This window comes from Suncus etruscus, chromosome 12 (assembly GCF_024139225.1).
Source record: "Suncus etruscus isolate mSunEtr1 chromosome 12, mSunEtr1.pri.cur, whole genome shotgun sequence".
Taxonomy (NCBI): Eukaryota; Metazoa; Chordata; class Mammalia; order Eulipotyphla; family Soricidae; genus Suncus; species Suncus etruscus.
In genome coordinates, this window is record NC_064859.1 from 29,824,152 (window position 1) to 29,839,070 (window position 14,919).

Below are 14,919 nucleotides of genomic sequence, written 5' to 3' on the forward strand. Positions count from 1 at the left end.
GACCATAAATGACTGAGTCTATGGCCAATTTCTTGCTCTGCTTTTCCTCTTTGAAAGAGAATACCTGGAACCTATATGGGTCCTTAGGCCGAGGAGTCATTGCTAACCTATTAGCAATAGGAAGAGCTAGCTATTGACAAAGTAGGTGACAACATCCTGTTTCCCCAAGGAACAAGCATTGGTCATATCTCTTTTAGCTCATGAATACTGGAGAAAAATGAGCTTTGCTGAAGAGGCGGAAGCATCGATTCAAAAACCAAGTGAATGATGAGACAGTACAGAGGCGAAGGCATTTGCCTTGGATGCAACTGGCATAGATTCCTTCCCTACACACTGTATGGTCTACTGAGCACTGTAAGATGTCGCCCCAAAACAAAACAAAATCAGTTGACTCAGCTAGCTGAGCTAGGATCCTTAGAGACCTCCATCCTATTAGCTAACTTGTTTTGTTAGGGGACATTTACACCTGGTAAGGCTCAGGGGGTCACTCCTGGCAGTGCTTGAGGGGACCGTATGGGATGCTGGCAACAACCCTGAGTGGGCCCCATGCAAGGCAAATGCCCTACTTGCTGTACTATTGCTCCAGCTCCCATTGACTACCTTCTAGGAAGCTAATTTGCTCTAGGACTTCATGTGATCTGATTAGTCTCCTAGCCTGAGGGTGAGGGGAATAGTAGCTATTTATATTTACTGTCTGATACAAAAGAAGTTTCAGCAATGGGAAGAATAAGAATATTACTTTGGTTCTATCAGCTGTTGCATTTATTTTGGAGGTGGATTACAATTTAAAGGAAAAAAAAGTGTGGTTATTAGGCACCTTTTCAAAAACTTTTTTTTTAACTTTCTTCCTCCCCCTTTTTCCTTCTCTTTGTTGATATTGTTGCAGTGCCCATGTGTCACATGCTTACCCATGGGATTCGCCAAATTTGTACAGCCCTACTTGTATGCTTGCATATGTGCTGCTTCACCACCTTTTAAATTTTAACAGGAACCAGTATAGCAGCTAAGGCCTTTCGTGGGAACAACCCAGGTTTGATCCCCACATCCACTCCCTCAAGCACTGCTAGGAATAATTTCTGAGTGCAGGGCTAGGAGTAACCCTTGAGTATAGCCAGACATGGCAGACAAGCACACACCTTCAAAAGAGAGTAGGACAGACACACTAGCACACCACACACACACACACACACACACACACACACACACACACACACACACACACACACTTCAAAAGAGAGCCAGAGCAGGTCAGGCAGCAGGTCGGGCTCCTACCTTGCATGCATTTGACCTGGGTTTGATCTCCAACACCACATATGGCCCCCCCACACACACCCCTGCTAGGAGTGATCCTTGACCGTAGAGCCAGAAGTAAGCCCTGAGCACTGCCAGGTTTGGTCCCAAAAGAAAACACTTCAAAAGAGAGCAAGGGAGATAACAGTGGTTAAGACACTTGCCTCACATGCAGCCACGAATGACCCTAGTTCAAACCCCAACACCATGTATGTCCTCTCAGGCATTGCCATGTGTGGCCCCAAACCAGACAAATATTCAGAAGATCGTCTACAAATTAAGGCATAAATCCAAGTTAATCCCTCTGAAATCTGTGACCTTTGACTCAGCTAACCACGTCTTGGCCAAACCCTCTGTCCTATAATGCTCTGAGGACAGCACATACAATTGTTTGACTCTTGCAGTCGCCTAATGCAGCCTCCTCTTTGTGCACAAGGAGACCCAGGGAAAGTATGGAGTCGCCTGGCATTCAGGTAGTCCCATTCTCCCTATTGTTCTGCTTGATGTTTCTATGAAATTCAAGCAGGATATGGTTCCTGAAGCAATCTTATAATTGGAAGGTCTCTGCTTTCTTCAAATACATAGGACTATTTATTTCTGGACTTGTTGCTCAGGCTAGTCCTGTCTCCTGCTCTGTTTCCTTCCATCAGCTCCTCAGCTCTTGTCTTTCTGGAGACACATGCATGGAGTGACTGCTTATTTGCTTGCCTCTCCTGAGGAGGATTTTTCCCATTTGTTTCCATTCCCAAGAAAAAAAAAGAATTACTGGTTTTCTTTCAGTATCTCAGTAGTAGGAGTATCCTGGGTCAGAAAGCCATAAACCAGTTGCCCATTAGTAGTCCAACTGTCCTTGAGAAAACAGCCTGGGAACACCACCTTTCCTGTCCCTCAAGCCCTGATTGCCAGCTACTGCTCTTTTGTTCGCCACCTCAAAACACACGCACACGCGCAATGTGTGTGTGTTTGTGTGTTTGTGTCCTTTTTTGGAAAAACAAAAGTTTAGGCAGGAAATCTCAGTGGAGTTGAAGGGATGCACAGAGTTCTGGAAACACTTGTTTCACTTTGAAATGCTTGCCTGGTCTGGCCTCCCTGAACTGCAGCCAGGATTCCAGCCCTGAATGGGTCACCTAAGCAACCACCGCTTCCGAGAGCCACCCTTGGTCAAAAAAGTTGGCTTTCCGAATGAAACCTTGTTCCCAGACCCAGGGCATATGAACATATACATCTGCTTCTTTAACAGCTCCCAGGAAGGCATCATGTCATTCTTTTTAGGCAAAAAAAAAAAAAAAAAAAGAGTAGACAGGTTTTCCAAGATAAGCCCATATAAGAGGAAGAAGCTGCCATTGAATGGGAGTATCTGTCTTCCAGGTTATTTCTCCAGCCAGACCAAGTCTCACTCAAACTAGGCAGTGCTAACCTTGGGGTCAGCTAGGCAGTCAGTCATCAGCCCAAGATCTTTTGCATTTAAGATGTTGACTTATTGTCAATTCATCAAACATTTAATTTAGTTATTTTTTGTATTTGGATAGTCTGTACCAATTTCTGAAACCAGAGTTTCAAAGCCATCTTCCATTTCTTATTCAATTCTAGGAAGTGTAAGAAAGATCTGAATTCTAAAACATGTTAGACCTATAGAAATTTGGTTTCCTTGAAAAAAATGTTTCAACTGAGCCTCTTTTTTTCTGGGCCTCAGTTTGCTGTCTGCCTATCACTGATGCCTCTTCTCAATGAAACCCCTGGCCTTGCCATCCTCTATGTCTGAGCCCAAACCCAAAACACCTTTGGGGAAGTGATAGTTGTTTTCTGCTAACAGTGGAGTTTGGTCAGGCAGCCATCACTGTTTGCAGTTGCCAGCAACCACTTCATCCCTTCAGCGCAGTAAACTCCGACTCTTGCTTCTAGCTCTCTTCCCTTTCTCCTCTTCACCCCCTATTTCTTGAGTTCTTTTCTTTGTCCAAGTATTATGTCAGCTTACTGACCATTATTAAAAGGCTTTAGCAGCAGTCACCCAGAATTTGTTATAGTCAGGACATGTAGGGGTTTTTGTTGTTGTTGTTTTTGGTTTTGGGTTACACCTGGCTATGCACTCAAAAATTGCTCCTGGCAGGCTTGGGGACCATCTGGGATGCTGGGAATTGAATCGGGGTCTGTCCTGTGTTGGCCACATGCAAGGCAAACACCCTCCTGCTGTGTTATCACTCCAGCTGCAGGACATGTGGCTTTTACACAAATACTAGCCGTAGGAAAGCTTGAAAATGTGATCAAGGGTCTTGCTCCTAAAAAAGGGAACAGATTTGATGATGAAGTGCAACTTCTTTGTAATATTATTTCAAAATACAGATTTACCTTGTTTCTTCACAGATGCTATGGGGGTGGTGGTGTTTGATGTAAAAAAAAATAGAGCTCTCTGAAGGCTCACATGATGGTATCTTTTTTCTAAATTAATAAGAATTTTTTTTATCTAAAATACATATGTCGGTGTTTTGTTTGGCTTTGATGCCATCCCAGTGGTGTTCAGGGCTTACTCACTTTGTATTCAGGGGTCATTCCTGGCAGTGACTATATTGGGGGATTATAAGGGATGAACCAGCATTCACTGGACACAAGTAAAGCAAGCACCATGATACCTGGACTGTCTCTCCAGCCCATATGTTGTTTTTCTAAGACAATATTCCGGTACATTAGCTACGGTGTCGGCATAACCATTGCATACTTTAGGAAAGCAAAGAATTCATGTGGCTCTCTTTATTGCCTTCATCTTAGAAGTGAACATATAACATCTCCAAGATCTACGATATGGAAAAAAGCTGCAAAGCTGTAAAATTTAGCTTCCGGTGTAGCATAATTTTGATACAAAACTGGGAAAATGTGCTTCAAATGCAGGGAAGGAGGAATATTCTCATGCAAAACCAAATGGAATTTACATTCCTATGTAAATAATGAAAATATTTTGATATTTTATCAGTATCAGATATCTCTAAAAATAAACTGAATGATAGACCAACCGGGTATCCCAGGAATGCAAAATTGTAGTGTCTTGAAAGCCAACTGCTTATTTCATATAGTAAGTGGAAATGAAAGGAGATTTTCATCGATCACGTCATTGGATGCAAAAACAAATAATCTGGAGACATTCAGAATCTTTTGGAGAACAACTACTAATCTAGAAGAGAAGTAAACTTGCGACTTCACTTTCTAATCATTCCAGTTGTCTAGAAAAATCATTTAATATAAAATAATTAGAAGTTATCTGGTTATTAAAGGAATGCTCATGCTAAACAGTGCTCCTCTCACCTTGTTTTTCCTGTCTTAGTGTAACTTCTGGCTGAAAATGCTAAAACAAGAGAAAAGGATCCAAACTTTTTGTTTTGTGAGTAGTACGGTTTACCTAGAAAACTGCAGAGAATCACTGAATAAATTATTTGCTTTAAGATCAGTATAATTGAATCAGTAGTTGCAGTCTGTCAACAGTAGCAGTGTAGAAAATGGAATATCTCATCTCATTTTTGTTTGTTTGCTGGTCACACCCAGCAATGATCAGGGAGGTCTACTGGCTCGGTGCTCAGGATGACTCCTGATAGTGCTCCAGGGACACTTAAAGCAAACACTAGAACCCCTCTGCTCTCTGCAGCCCCTTCTCAAATCTCCTTTTTTTCCTCTGGAAGATGTTAGCTTCCTATCACAGGTATGAATAAATAGGCTTTGACTTGGCTAAAATCTTGTACTGTATAATAATAGAGAACATTCAAGTCTGATCTGCCTAATAGAGAGAGTACAGGGTACACAATGCCCCATATTGTGTTTTTGTCTTAAAGACTCATATTTGGTTGCAGACTTGTTTCCTCTTTGTTTTCTTTTCCTTTGGTTTGGTTTTGTTGTTGTCGTTGTTGTTCTGTTTTGGGGTTACTCCTGGCTCTGTGCTCAGAAATTACTCCTCTCAGGCTCAGAGGACCAGGACCATATAGGGGCTCAAAGCCGATTCAGCCACGTGCAAGGCAAATGCCCTACCCACTGTGCTATCACTTTGGCCCCCCTTAATTTGCTTCTTATTTCCTCCCTTTACTGTTGATGGTAATGGAATGGTAACCAAACAGAGAGTACCTGGCCATGGTACCTGCTAAGGACTGCACACGAGGCCCTCACTGCGATCACCAATTCTCACACTTGTACTCACTCAAGGTCACATTCCTTGGCTATGGTGCAGCTGTAAATTGGGGACTGCAGACAACAGCTGTCAAGATCATGCTTAAGATATGTGTGACATGGGCCCAGAGAGATAGCACAGCGGTGTTTGCCTTGCAAGCAGCCAATCCAGAACCAAAGGTGGTTGGTTCGAATCCCGGTGTTCCATATGGTCTCCCATGCCTGCCAGGAGCTATTTCTGATCAGACAGCCAAGAGCACCGCTGGGTGTGGCCCAAAAACCAAAAAAAAAAAAAAAAAAGATATGTGTGACATTAGGGATTTGAACTCAAGACCCTTTTCCTTATAAGGCAGGATCTCTGCATCCCTGTGCATTCTCTTTAGGCTCCATTGTGATCTTCCCCCAAACCCCCGACTTTTGGGTCACACCCAGCAGCGCTCAGGGGTTACTCCTGGCTCTGCACTCAGATTTTACTCCTGGCAGGCTCTGAGGACAATATGGGATGCCGGGATTCGAACCACTGCCCTTCAAAGCTGTGGAGCTAATTACCCCTTTACGAGTCTAAGATCCCTCAGCACAAATGGGCACAGAGATCTCTGCTTCTGTTCTTGAACTCAGACCCCAACCATTCAGACACCCTCCAGAGAGCAAACTGGGTCAGTAGCCAGGGACTGACTGGCAGACTGGACTGTTGGTGTCAGTAGTGTGGACTAATAATGATCCTCGCCCAAGGCCCTACCTAGCTCATGAGTGAGCACCCACAAACCACACTACTTTCCTCTAGCTTCTGCTTGAAAACCAGGGACAGACTCGGGAAGTAACCAGTTCAGACTGGCATGAGGGTAAAATTGAGACTTTTCACACAGTTTTGATTTTTTAGGTTTTTTTTTTTACTATGCATTGAGAGAATAATACTTTTTTTTTTAACTTGATTGATTGATTTTTGACCACACCCAGCAGTGCTCTCGGGTTACTCCTGGCTCTGTACTGAAAAATCACCCCTGGCAGGCTGGGGGACTATATGAGATGCCAGAAATCGAACCAGGTCCTTCCTGGGTTGGCTGCATGCAAGGCAAAATGCCCCACTGCTGTGCTATTTCTCCAGCCCAGTATAATACTTTTGTAGGTTACACTTACCTCTGCATGATTTCCTAGAGGTAGGGGAGATAGCGCAACAGGCTGGTGTGTGTGCCTACCCCCCCCACAAATAAATCAGTTTTGCCTGATTTGTCTACGTCTAAATAAGCCACAACTTTTTTATGCTCTTTCATGCTATCCTTCCTGGGATTCAGGTTGAGCACAGATATCTGGGTGTGGAAGAATGTGGGTTGGGCTGGGATGTAGTCACAGCTCTACCCCACAGGAGGTGGCAAGTCCTGTGCCTGCCTCAGTATCCTGTGCTCCTTTATAAAGGACTTTATAAAGTGACACTTTATAAAGTGACTCATCACTTGCTGATAGCAGCAACGCAGACCTCATTCTGATATGTGTACAGGAAGCGGTGCCCTGTCCTCTGCACTGTGGAACAAGACTAATGAGTTTGGGGAGGACTGCAGAAGGTGCCATTTCTGATCCATGGGTTAATGGATACTTGACTAACTGGGTGTGACTAGTTTTTCAGAAAGACTTTACACACTGCTAACCTGGGTATAGGCCACAGAAAATAGGGTGGATTGGGAAAAACAGATGATTAATATGCAGTGAGCCTGAAACCTTACCCAGGTTTCTGAAAGCCAAATGTCAAATGTGTCCCGTGTTCAGTTCATGAGTAGCTGGAACCTACGAGATGATTGACATCTGGGTTTCGGATAAGAGCTTAACCCTTGATTTGAAGTACACTGCGCAGGGCCCTTATCTGCTCATCCAGTAGGTATTTATTGAACTTTAGGAACCATGTAATGATGTCATGTGCCCTTATCACCCTAGGTCTGATAGCACGGGGTGCACAACTCACCTAGGCAGGTTGGACTTGGTTCCTTACAGAGCAAGCTCCAGAATGGGCGGGTCTGAGTGAGTTTAAGAAGAAACAAAAAAAAAAAAATCAAAAAAAAAAAAATGGGGCCGGGCGGTGGCGCTAAAGGTAAGGTGCCTGCCTTGCCTGCGCTAGCCTTGGACGGACCGAGGTTCGATCCCCCGGTGTCCCATATGGTCCCCCAAGCCAGGAGCAACTTCTGAGCACATAGCCAGGAGCAACTCCTGAGCATTACCGGGTGTGGCCCAAAAACAAAAAAAAAAAAAAAAGAAGAAACTCAACTACAATCAGTTTGTAATCACGGTGTTTAAATAAAGATATTAAAAAATAAATAAAAGAAGGCAGCATAGAGGAGAGCTGAGATGCTAGGCCTGGATGCAGGACTGTTTGTGCTTGCAGTAGGCCCCCAGATCGCTTCACTCTGCTTCCTGTTTGACAGTGGCAGTCGGTTATCTGCAGCCAGCTCACTTGTGGCCAGGGCCTGACACACTTGCAGTAGGAGACCAAAGGTGTTGGCTCTATTGTTCTCTGGTCACTGACCCTTGTCTAAGGAGGCAGCATATCCAAAGGCACAAGGAAAGGTGGGGTGTCTTCCCCACAAGTGTCCCCACTATCTGACAGTGAAATGTTCCTATCTGGTATGGTTTTGTTAGTTATTTGGAAGACCTGAGAATACTCAAATTTCTATCAAAGTGAATGATAATAGCTTTCTCAGCACCATTCACTTCCTTGTTCAAATCAGCCTAACAAATAGGAATGCTCTAGTGGGGGAAACCAGTGCTGGGATTTGAGGGGTACACAGCAGCTTTTTTTCTCTCTGATCTCTGAAGACTCAGGGAAGTAGAGAAACAGGATTGTACTAGGTTTCTGGATGCAGTTCCTGACATGTGTGGGAAATGAACATCCCAGGCCCAGTTGCCAGCACTGCTGACCAGCCCTGCCATCATGGCTGCACCGTGCTTCAGTGAGGATCAGGGATTGACAGAAATGGTGGGAACACAGGCTCTGCCGGGCAAAGAAGTGACAGCACAGGCTCTGCACAAGAGTGATTGTGGAGGCATGAATAAGTCCCCCTAAGAACAAGCATGGGACTGTGGCTTGGCTCACCTCAGAGACGTGGCAGGTGGGAACTTAGGTCTGACTGGATCCAAGGGCTTCCATAGCATTTCTGATTTGTTTTTGCTCCATCCTCAATCAGGTTCTTGTTTCCTAACCAAGAGTGCAGACATGTGGCGCCTGTGTTAACTTCGCACCAAGCCAGCATCTTCCTGAGCACTCGCTTTGACCTTAGAGAGGATGTGTGTCCTTGTCTGAATCAGTCACTGTGGATTGTGGAATTGGAAACTGGTGTCAGCCTCACATCACTTGATCCAAACAGAATTAGAAAAAAAATCCAAAAATGTTGGAATCTGGCGGGGGGGAGGGGCATGGAGGGTCACCATGCCACATTTTTAGCAGTGGTTTTTTGCACCATGGAGATATGGGTATCTTCTGAATACATGTAGTCCATATTTCTGAGCATTTATGGTTGTATGCAAAGGAGGATAATAGTAAAAACCCTTTTTTGCGGGGTAGGAAAGCCCAGAGAGATAGCACAGTGGTAGGGCATTTGCCTTGCATGCAGTTGAACCAGGATGGACGGTGGTTTGAGTCCCGGCATCCCATATGGTCCTCAGTGCCTGCCAGGAGCAGTTTTCTGAGCACAGAGCTAGGAGTAACCCTTGAGCACCACCGGGTGTGACCCCCCAAAAAAAGAAAGCCATTTTTTTAGAGTATTTATCATGCATCAAAAGAATTTATATATAATAGCTAAAAGAAAAACATAGAAAAAGATGAATAAGGAAATAAGACAAGAAGACTGTAAGAATAAGAAGCAATAACCAAAAGAGAGCTCTTGGTTGTTTTCCAGAAGTAGGACACCTAGGATCTGTAGATTTAGCTCTAAATAGAGCATTTGCCTAGGGTTTGTAAGGCCTAGGGTATATGTAAATAAATCCCACGTTGTGACATCTCCCCACATACCACATACAGGATCTCCAGCCCCAGGCGGACAATGGGTCTGAAGAAGCAGGGTAGCAGTCAAGAATTAATAAACCAAGCCAGTCAGGAGAGTCACAAAGTCAGTCTGCTTTTTGCCTTATGGTATCTGAGAACTGCTCTTTCCAAAAAAGTATCTATTCAGGTGGGCTTTAACATTTCAAAGGAGGGATTTAAAGGAAAGAGGAAGATGGGAGAACACCTTTGTTTTTGGGTTAATAGTTGGGTGTCAGCTTACAGGTGTGAACCCCAGAACTACTGAGGAGTCAGGGAGGAAAGAGAGAGAGACCAGGACCTAGCTTGTATGTATATATTTTCTTTGTATGAAAAATAGATGAAAAGTATTCATGTGCCAGGAGAATTCATGTGTAGTAATCAGAGCATGTGATTGCCATGCAGGACCCCCATGTTCAGTCCCCAGGACCACATGTTCCCCCACGCATTGCTAGGTGTGATCCCAAAATAAACCAAACTCATCACACAAACTTGGCAGGTACATTTAACAAAGTTTGAGGTCTGAGGCCCCTCTCTCATGTGGGAACATAAAGTTGAGGGGGGGGGGGTGTTAATGGTGGAAGGCAGGGGTCCCGCTAGTGCTTTCTCTTCAACAACATTCCATCTTGGTCTCTAATCCCCTCTAGACATTTTTCCAGAAAAAAAGCCTTTGCCCCTCTGGGAAGACAGCTCAGTGTTCTCCTCCATCCTCACTTCTTAGAGACATCTTTCTTATTTCAGGTTTAAAGTGGCCTCTAAAGACGGGGAATAGTACAGTAGGTAGGGTACATGAACCCACCTTCAAACCCTTACATCCCATGTGGTCCCCCAAGCCCATTAGGAGTAACCCCTGAGCACTGTCAGGTGTGGCCTAAAAAAAAAATAAATAAAAGAATTATTTGGCCTCCAAGGCTGCCTCCAGCCCAAATATGCACATTTCTTTCTGGAATACTGGTACCCCTGATGTCCCTATGGTATTCTTCTCTCGGAGATAGGAATCAACCCCACATATAAGCATTTGAGTTTAATTTTTTCTTATCTCTATCTCCCCTGCTTTCCAGGGTACCTCTACCAGGGTCACAGATGGGGCAGCCATTCGTCCTCAAGGTTACAGAGCCCCTGGTATCTCTCCAACCTTCCTAGGTCTGGTGTCTGGGCTCCTCTGCCTCTCAAGACAGCCACATTCAGGGCCAGAATAAACTCCAGAGTTGGGGAAGCCCAGCAATATTCCACAAGTGAGGATAGAAGCCTGCAAGGGCCTGTTGTAAGGCCTTGTATATTTATTTTAATTGACCCTTTATGATTGTCTCCTCTAAACAGACAGCTACAGACAGTTCTTCAAATTCTTCTCAGAAGAGGGAACAACCTACACGGACAATCTCTTCTCCCACATCCTGTGAGCACCGGAGAATTTATACCGTGGGTCACCTCCATGACCCATACCCCACGGACCACTATCACCTTGAACAGGTAAGACAAGGCTTGTTTTCTGAGGTCTTCTAGGCAGATGGCTTCCAGCAAGTCCTCAATACCCTCAGTTTATAAGAGGAAGCTGAAGGAGGGAGTTCCTGGTAGAAAGAGACTTAGGGGGCTGGAGAGATAGCATGGAGGTAAGGTGTTTGCCTTTCATGCAAAAATTTATTGGTTCGAATCCTGGCATCCCATATGGTCCCCCGAGCCTGCCAGGAATGATTTCTGAACGTGGAGCCAGGAGTAACCTCTTGAGTGCTGCCAGATGTGACCCAAAAACCAAAAAGAGAGAGAGAGAGAGAGAGAGAGAGAGAGAGAGAGAGAGAGAGAGAGAGACTTAAACTCAGGCCTCCCTCCCTCAGGACACTGTATGTCCTTCACTGTACAAACCTTCTAACTTGGTGAGGACACAGTCCCCCTGGCTGGGGACATATTGATCCTCACATTAGCTCCAGTTGGACATCCTAGCAAGCCTGGGCTTGCTCCAGGAGAGTCTGATTCCATAATTTTCACTGCTTACTAGCAACTATGATCAGTTCCAAATAGGGGACATAGATGGGCATCCCTAGAAAGAGGTTATGACCACCAAGTGCTCTAAATAATAAGGGGACACAGCAGTTTTACTTTTGGTTTGGAGGCCACTCACGTAGTATTTGGGGACTTACTCCTGGATTCATGTTTGAGGGGTCATCACTCCTGGCCATGCATGAGGGACCATGGGGTACCAAGGATCATGCCCAGTGCTCCAACCCCACAGTTAATTTATCTTTAGCATAAATATTTTTATGCCTTTTTAAAATTATACTATGGGTGCTAGAGAGAGTACAGCAAGCAGGGTGCTTGCCTTGCATGTAGTTTGACCTGCATTCAGTCCCCAACCCTGCCAGTAGTGATCCCTGAGTACTGTTGAATGTGGCACAAATTCGATCCCAGCCATCCACACAAAAAATAAAATTACATTATAGCGATGCTAAACGAGGAGCGCCTTTTTCACTTAATTTGCTAAGTACAAAGCCTTTGTCAGCTCTTAGACACTGTTTAATCCCATAGGAATGTGATTTTCCGGTGTCCAAGAATCTCTGATATTAAAGAGTTTAAAGAATTGGGATAAAGTGTCAAACATGGTCTCTGCCCTTAGGGATCCCTGGCCTTGTGGGAAGTGATGGGGAAATCTCATGAAGGGGTGATAACATCTGTAGCAGAGCATGATGAGGACCACAGATAGCAAACAAGTTCTGACCGTTGGCCCTAAGCCAACACTGCTTCCATTCTTCCTCTTCATCCTCACTAAACAACTTGATGATAAATGCTCTAGTCTTAATTTTTCTCTGTTAAAAGGCCTTTCTGCCTGGGGAACTGACAGACAGTGTCCCTATCAAAACAGCCATTTTCTTTTTTTTTTCTTTTTTTTTTCTTTTTTTCGGGTTTTGGGCCACACCTTATGGTGCTCAGGGGTTACTCCTGACTCTGCACTACAGTAGCTTTTTTTTTTTTCCTTGGTTTTTGGTTTTTGGGTCACACCCGACAATGCTCAGGGGTTATTCCTGGTGCTAGACTCAGAAATCGCTCCTGGCAGGCTCGGGGGATCATTTGGGATGATGGGATTCGAGCCAGGGTCCGTCCTGTATTGGCCTCATGCAAAGCAAACGCCTTACCATTATGTTATCACTCCAGCCCCTGTCATTGTCTTTTTCTTTTTTTTTCCCTCCTCTCTCTCCTTCCCCCTTTAATCCCAATCTTTTTCTTAAACCTTCTTATGAGCAAAGGTGGATGTGGGTGGAGGGAATGTGGATTTGGTGGCCGCTGCTCCAACATCTCCTTTTTCCCTTTCGGCAGAGGCCCTACCGCCAGGTGAGCTTCCCAGATGACGACGAGGAGATCGTGCGCATCAACCCCCGGGAGAAGCTCTGGATGACGGGCTACGAGGACTACCGGCACGCACCCGTGCGGGGCAAGTACCTGGACACGCTGGACGACGCCGACTCGTACGTGCGCTTTGCCAAGGGGGAGATCCCCAAGCACGACTACAACTACCCCTACGTGGACTCAGCAGACTTTGGCCTGGGCCAGGACCCCAAGGGCCGTGGGGTCGGGGTGGTCAAGACCCAGCCACAGAGGGGCAAGAGCCGGGGCCGCCAGGAGAAGGGCGAGCGCTCCAGGTGCGAATACTGCAGGGACATGTTCAGCCATGAGGACAACCGCAGGGGCCGCTGTCAGGACGCGCCCGACTCGGTGAGGACTTGCATCCGTCGCGTGAGCTGTATGTGGTGCGCGGACAGCATGCTCTACCACTGTATGTCAGACCCCGAGGGCGACTACACAGACCCCTGCTCGTGCGACACCAGCGACGAGAAGTTTTGCCTCCGTTGGATGGCTCTGGTCGCCTTGTCCTTCCTGGCCCCTTGTATGTGCTGTTACTTGCCCCTGCGCGCCTGCTACAACTGTGGGGTCATGTGCCGGTGCTGTGGAGGGAAGCACAAAGCCGCCGTGTGACCCCCCCTTGTCCTCTTCCCGAGCCACAGCCACAAACGAGGGCACTTGTCTCCTCCATACATGGACCCCTCTGCACCCCTCGAGCTTCCCAGAGTCCCAACTTAGCAAGGAGACCATGAAGGCCTCCCTGCTTCCTTGGAACCTGGAGGCACCTTTCCAGCCCGGGGAATCCATCTGCCTGGTGGACTCTGCACTCCTTCCTGTCTCCATCAGACACACACACACACACACACACACACACACACACACACACACACTGTTCATGGGAAAGGAACCTTCCATAGACTCTTAACTAGTAATAACCTGTAATCAAGCTGTCTTCTACATGTGTTAATTTTCTGTCCTCTCTCTCCACTGCTTTCCAGTTCAAAAGCACCTGCAGTCACGTCGAAGGTTTTAGAGTAGGTTTTGTAAGTGGGGGGTTTTCCAGGAGTGAAAAGGCCCTCTTTTCTTGGGTTCTGCTTGCCTGTTGCTAAGGAACTCCTGATTCCTGTGAAAATGTGATGTCAGAATGGTGAAATCCTACCACAAGTATTTTAGCATGCAGCCAGTTATTACCTATAGGAGGTGAGCTAGTTAACAAACTCCTGCCCCCCCACAACAGGATAACTTGCACCTTTTCCAAAGTCAAAATTTCCCCTGGAAATTACAGTTTCTCTCTGAACATATTTCTTCTTCCTTTTCTGCCCGTCCCAACTTCCAGAGCTGTCAGTTCTTCACTGAAGCTTACACCAGTTACCTGGAAAACTACAGAGAATTGAGCCTTAATTTAAGATAAACTTGTGAGAATCAGGACAATTCCTCAGCCTGCTTTGCATTCTTCTGGTTTTAGAACTAGAAAAGGAATATCAGGATTCTCCGATTCCCTTCACCCCTCCCTGTAACCGCTTCCCCCCAGAGTAGAACTTTTTCAACCGGTGTCACCATCACTTCTAAAAATTTAGCAATAGTAGAAGAAAACGCTAATGAGGTGAAGAAATTCTGCTTATCATCTAGCAAACCAAATAGTCTCTTCACACACCAACCAGTGTTCCCCAAACACAAGGTTGTGGTACATAATACTACAGGAGTGTTTCTGTTTTTTGCTTTTTGTCTGCCACCACTGGCTCATTTCTGTTAACAGGGAAAATTTTAAATGTCATACATTTAGAGAGTAGTGAAATTGCATTGTACTTGGGGGGTTGTGTTTTGTTTTCCTCTTACACACAATTTCAAATTACCAAATTCTTCGTTTATATTTGGGAAAAAACAAGGCCATATGTAAAAACCCTTCCAAAGCCTAAGTGTCTTTCTCCCGCAGCTGGGCACAGCCCGCCAGTGCTGGGAGCACAGGTGGTTGGTTCAGCAGCCAGGCCTTCCCAGTGCCGTGCCATGCAGCAGGGCCTCCCACTTGCTGGAGAAGAATATTTTTCTAATAGATTTCAAGAAATAACCCAAAGTCACACAGAATAGAAGTAAAGAGTGATTCCTTGGACCTAGCAGAGTACAATCAGAGCGCCATGGATACCTTGGGGACAGGT

At 45.5% G+C, this 14,919-nt stretch overlaps 1 protein-coding gene across 1 annotated transcript in view; it reads left to right on the forward strand.

Moving 5' to 3' along the window:
• Nucleotides 1–14,446, forward strand: part of SPRED2 (sprouty related EVH1 domain containing 2) — a 131,302-nt gene extending 116,856 nt beyond the window's left edge. Inside the window, exons 5-6 of the mRNA XM_049784741.1 lie at nt 10,757–10,906; nt 12,743–14,446. Coding sequence (XP_049640698.1) covers nt 10,757–10,906; nt 12,743–13,399 — 807 coding nt within the window. The 3' untranslated portion in view covers nt 13,400–14,446. The remainder of the gene's footprint in view (nt 1–10,756; nt 10,907–12,742) is intronic.
• Nucleotides 14,447–14,919: the final 473 nt, after the last annotated feature.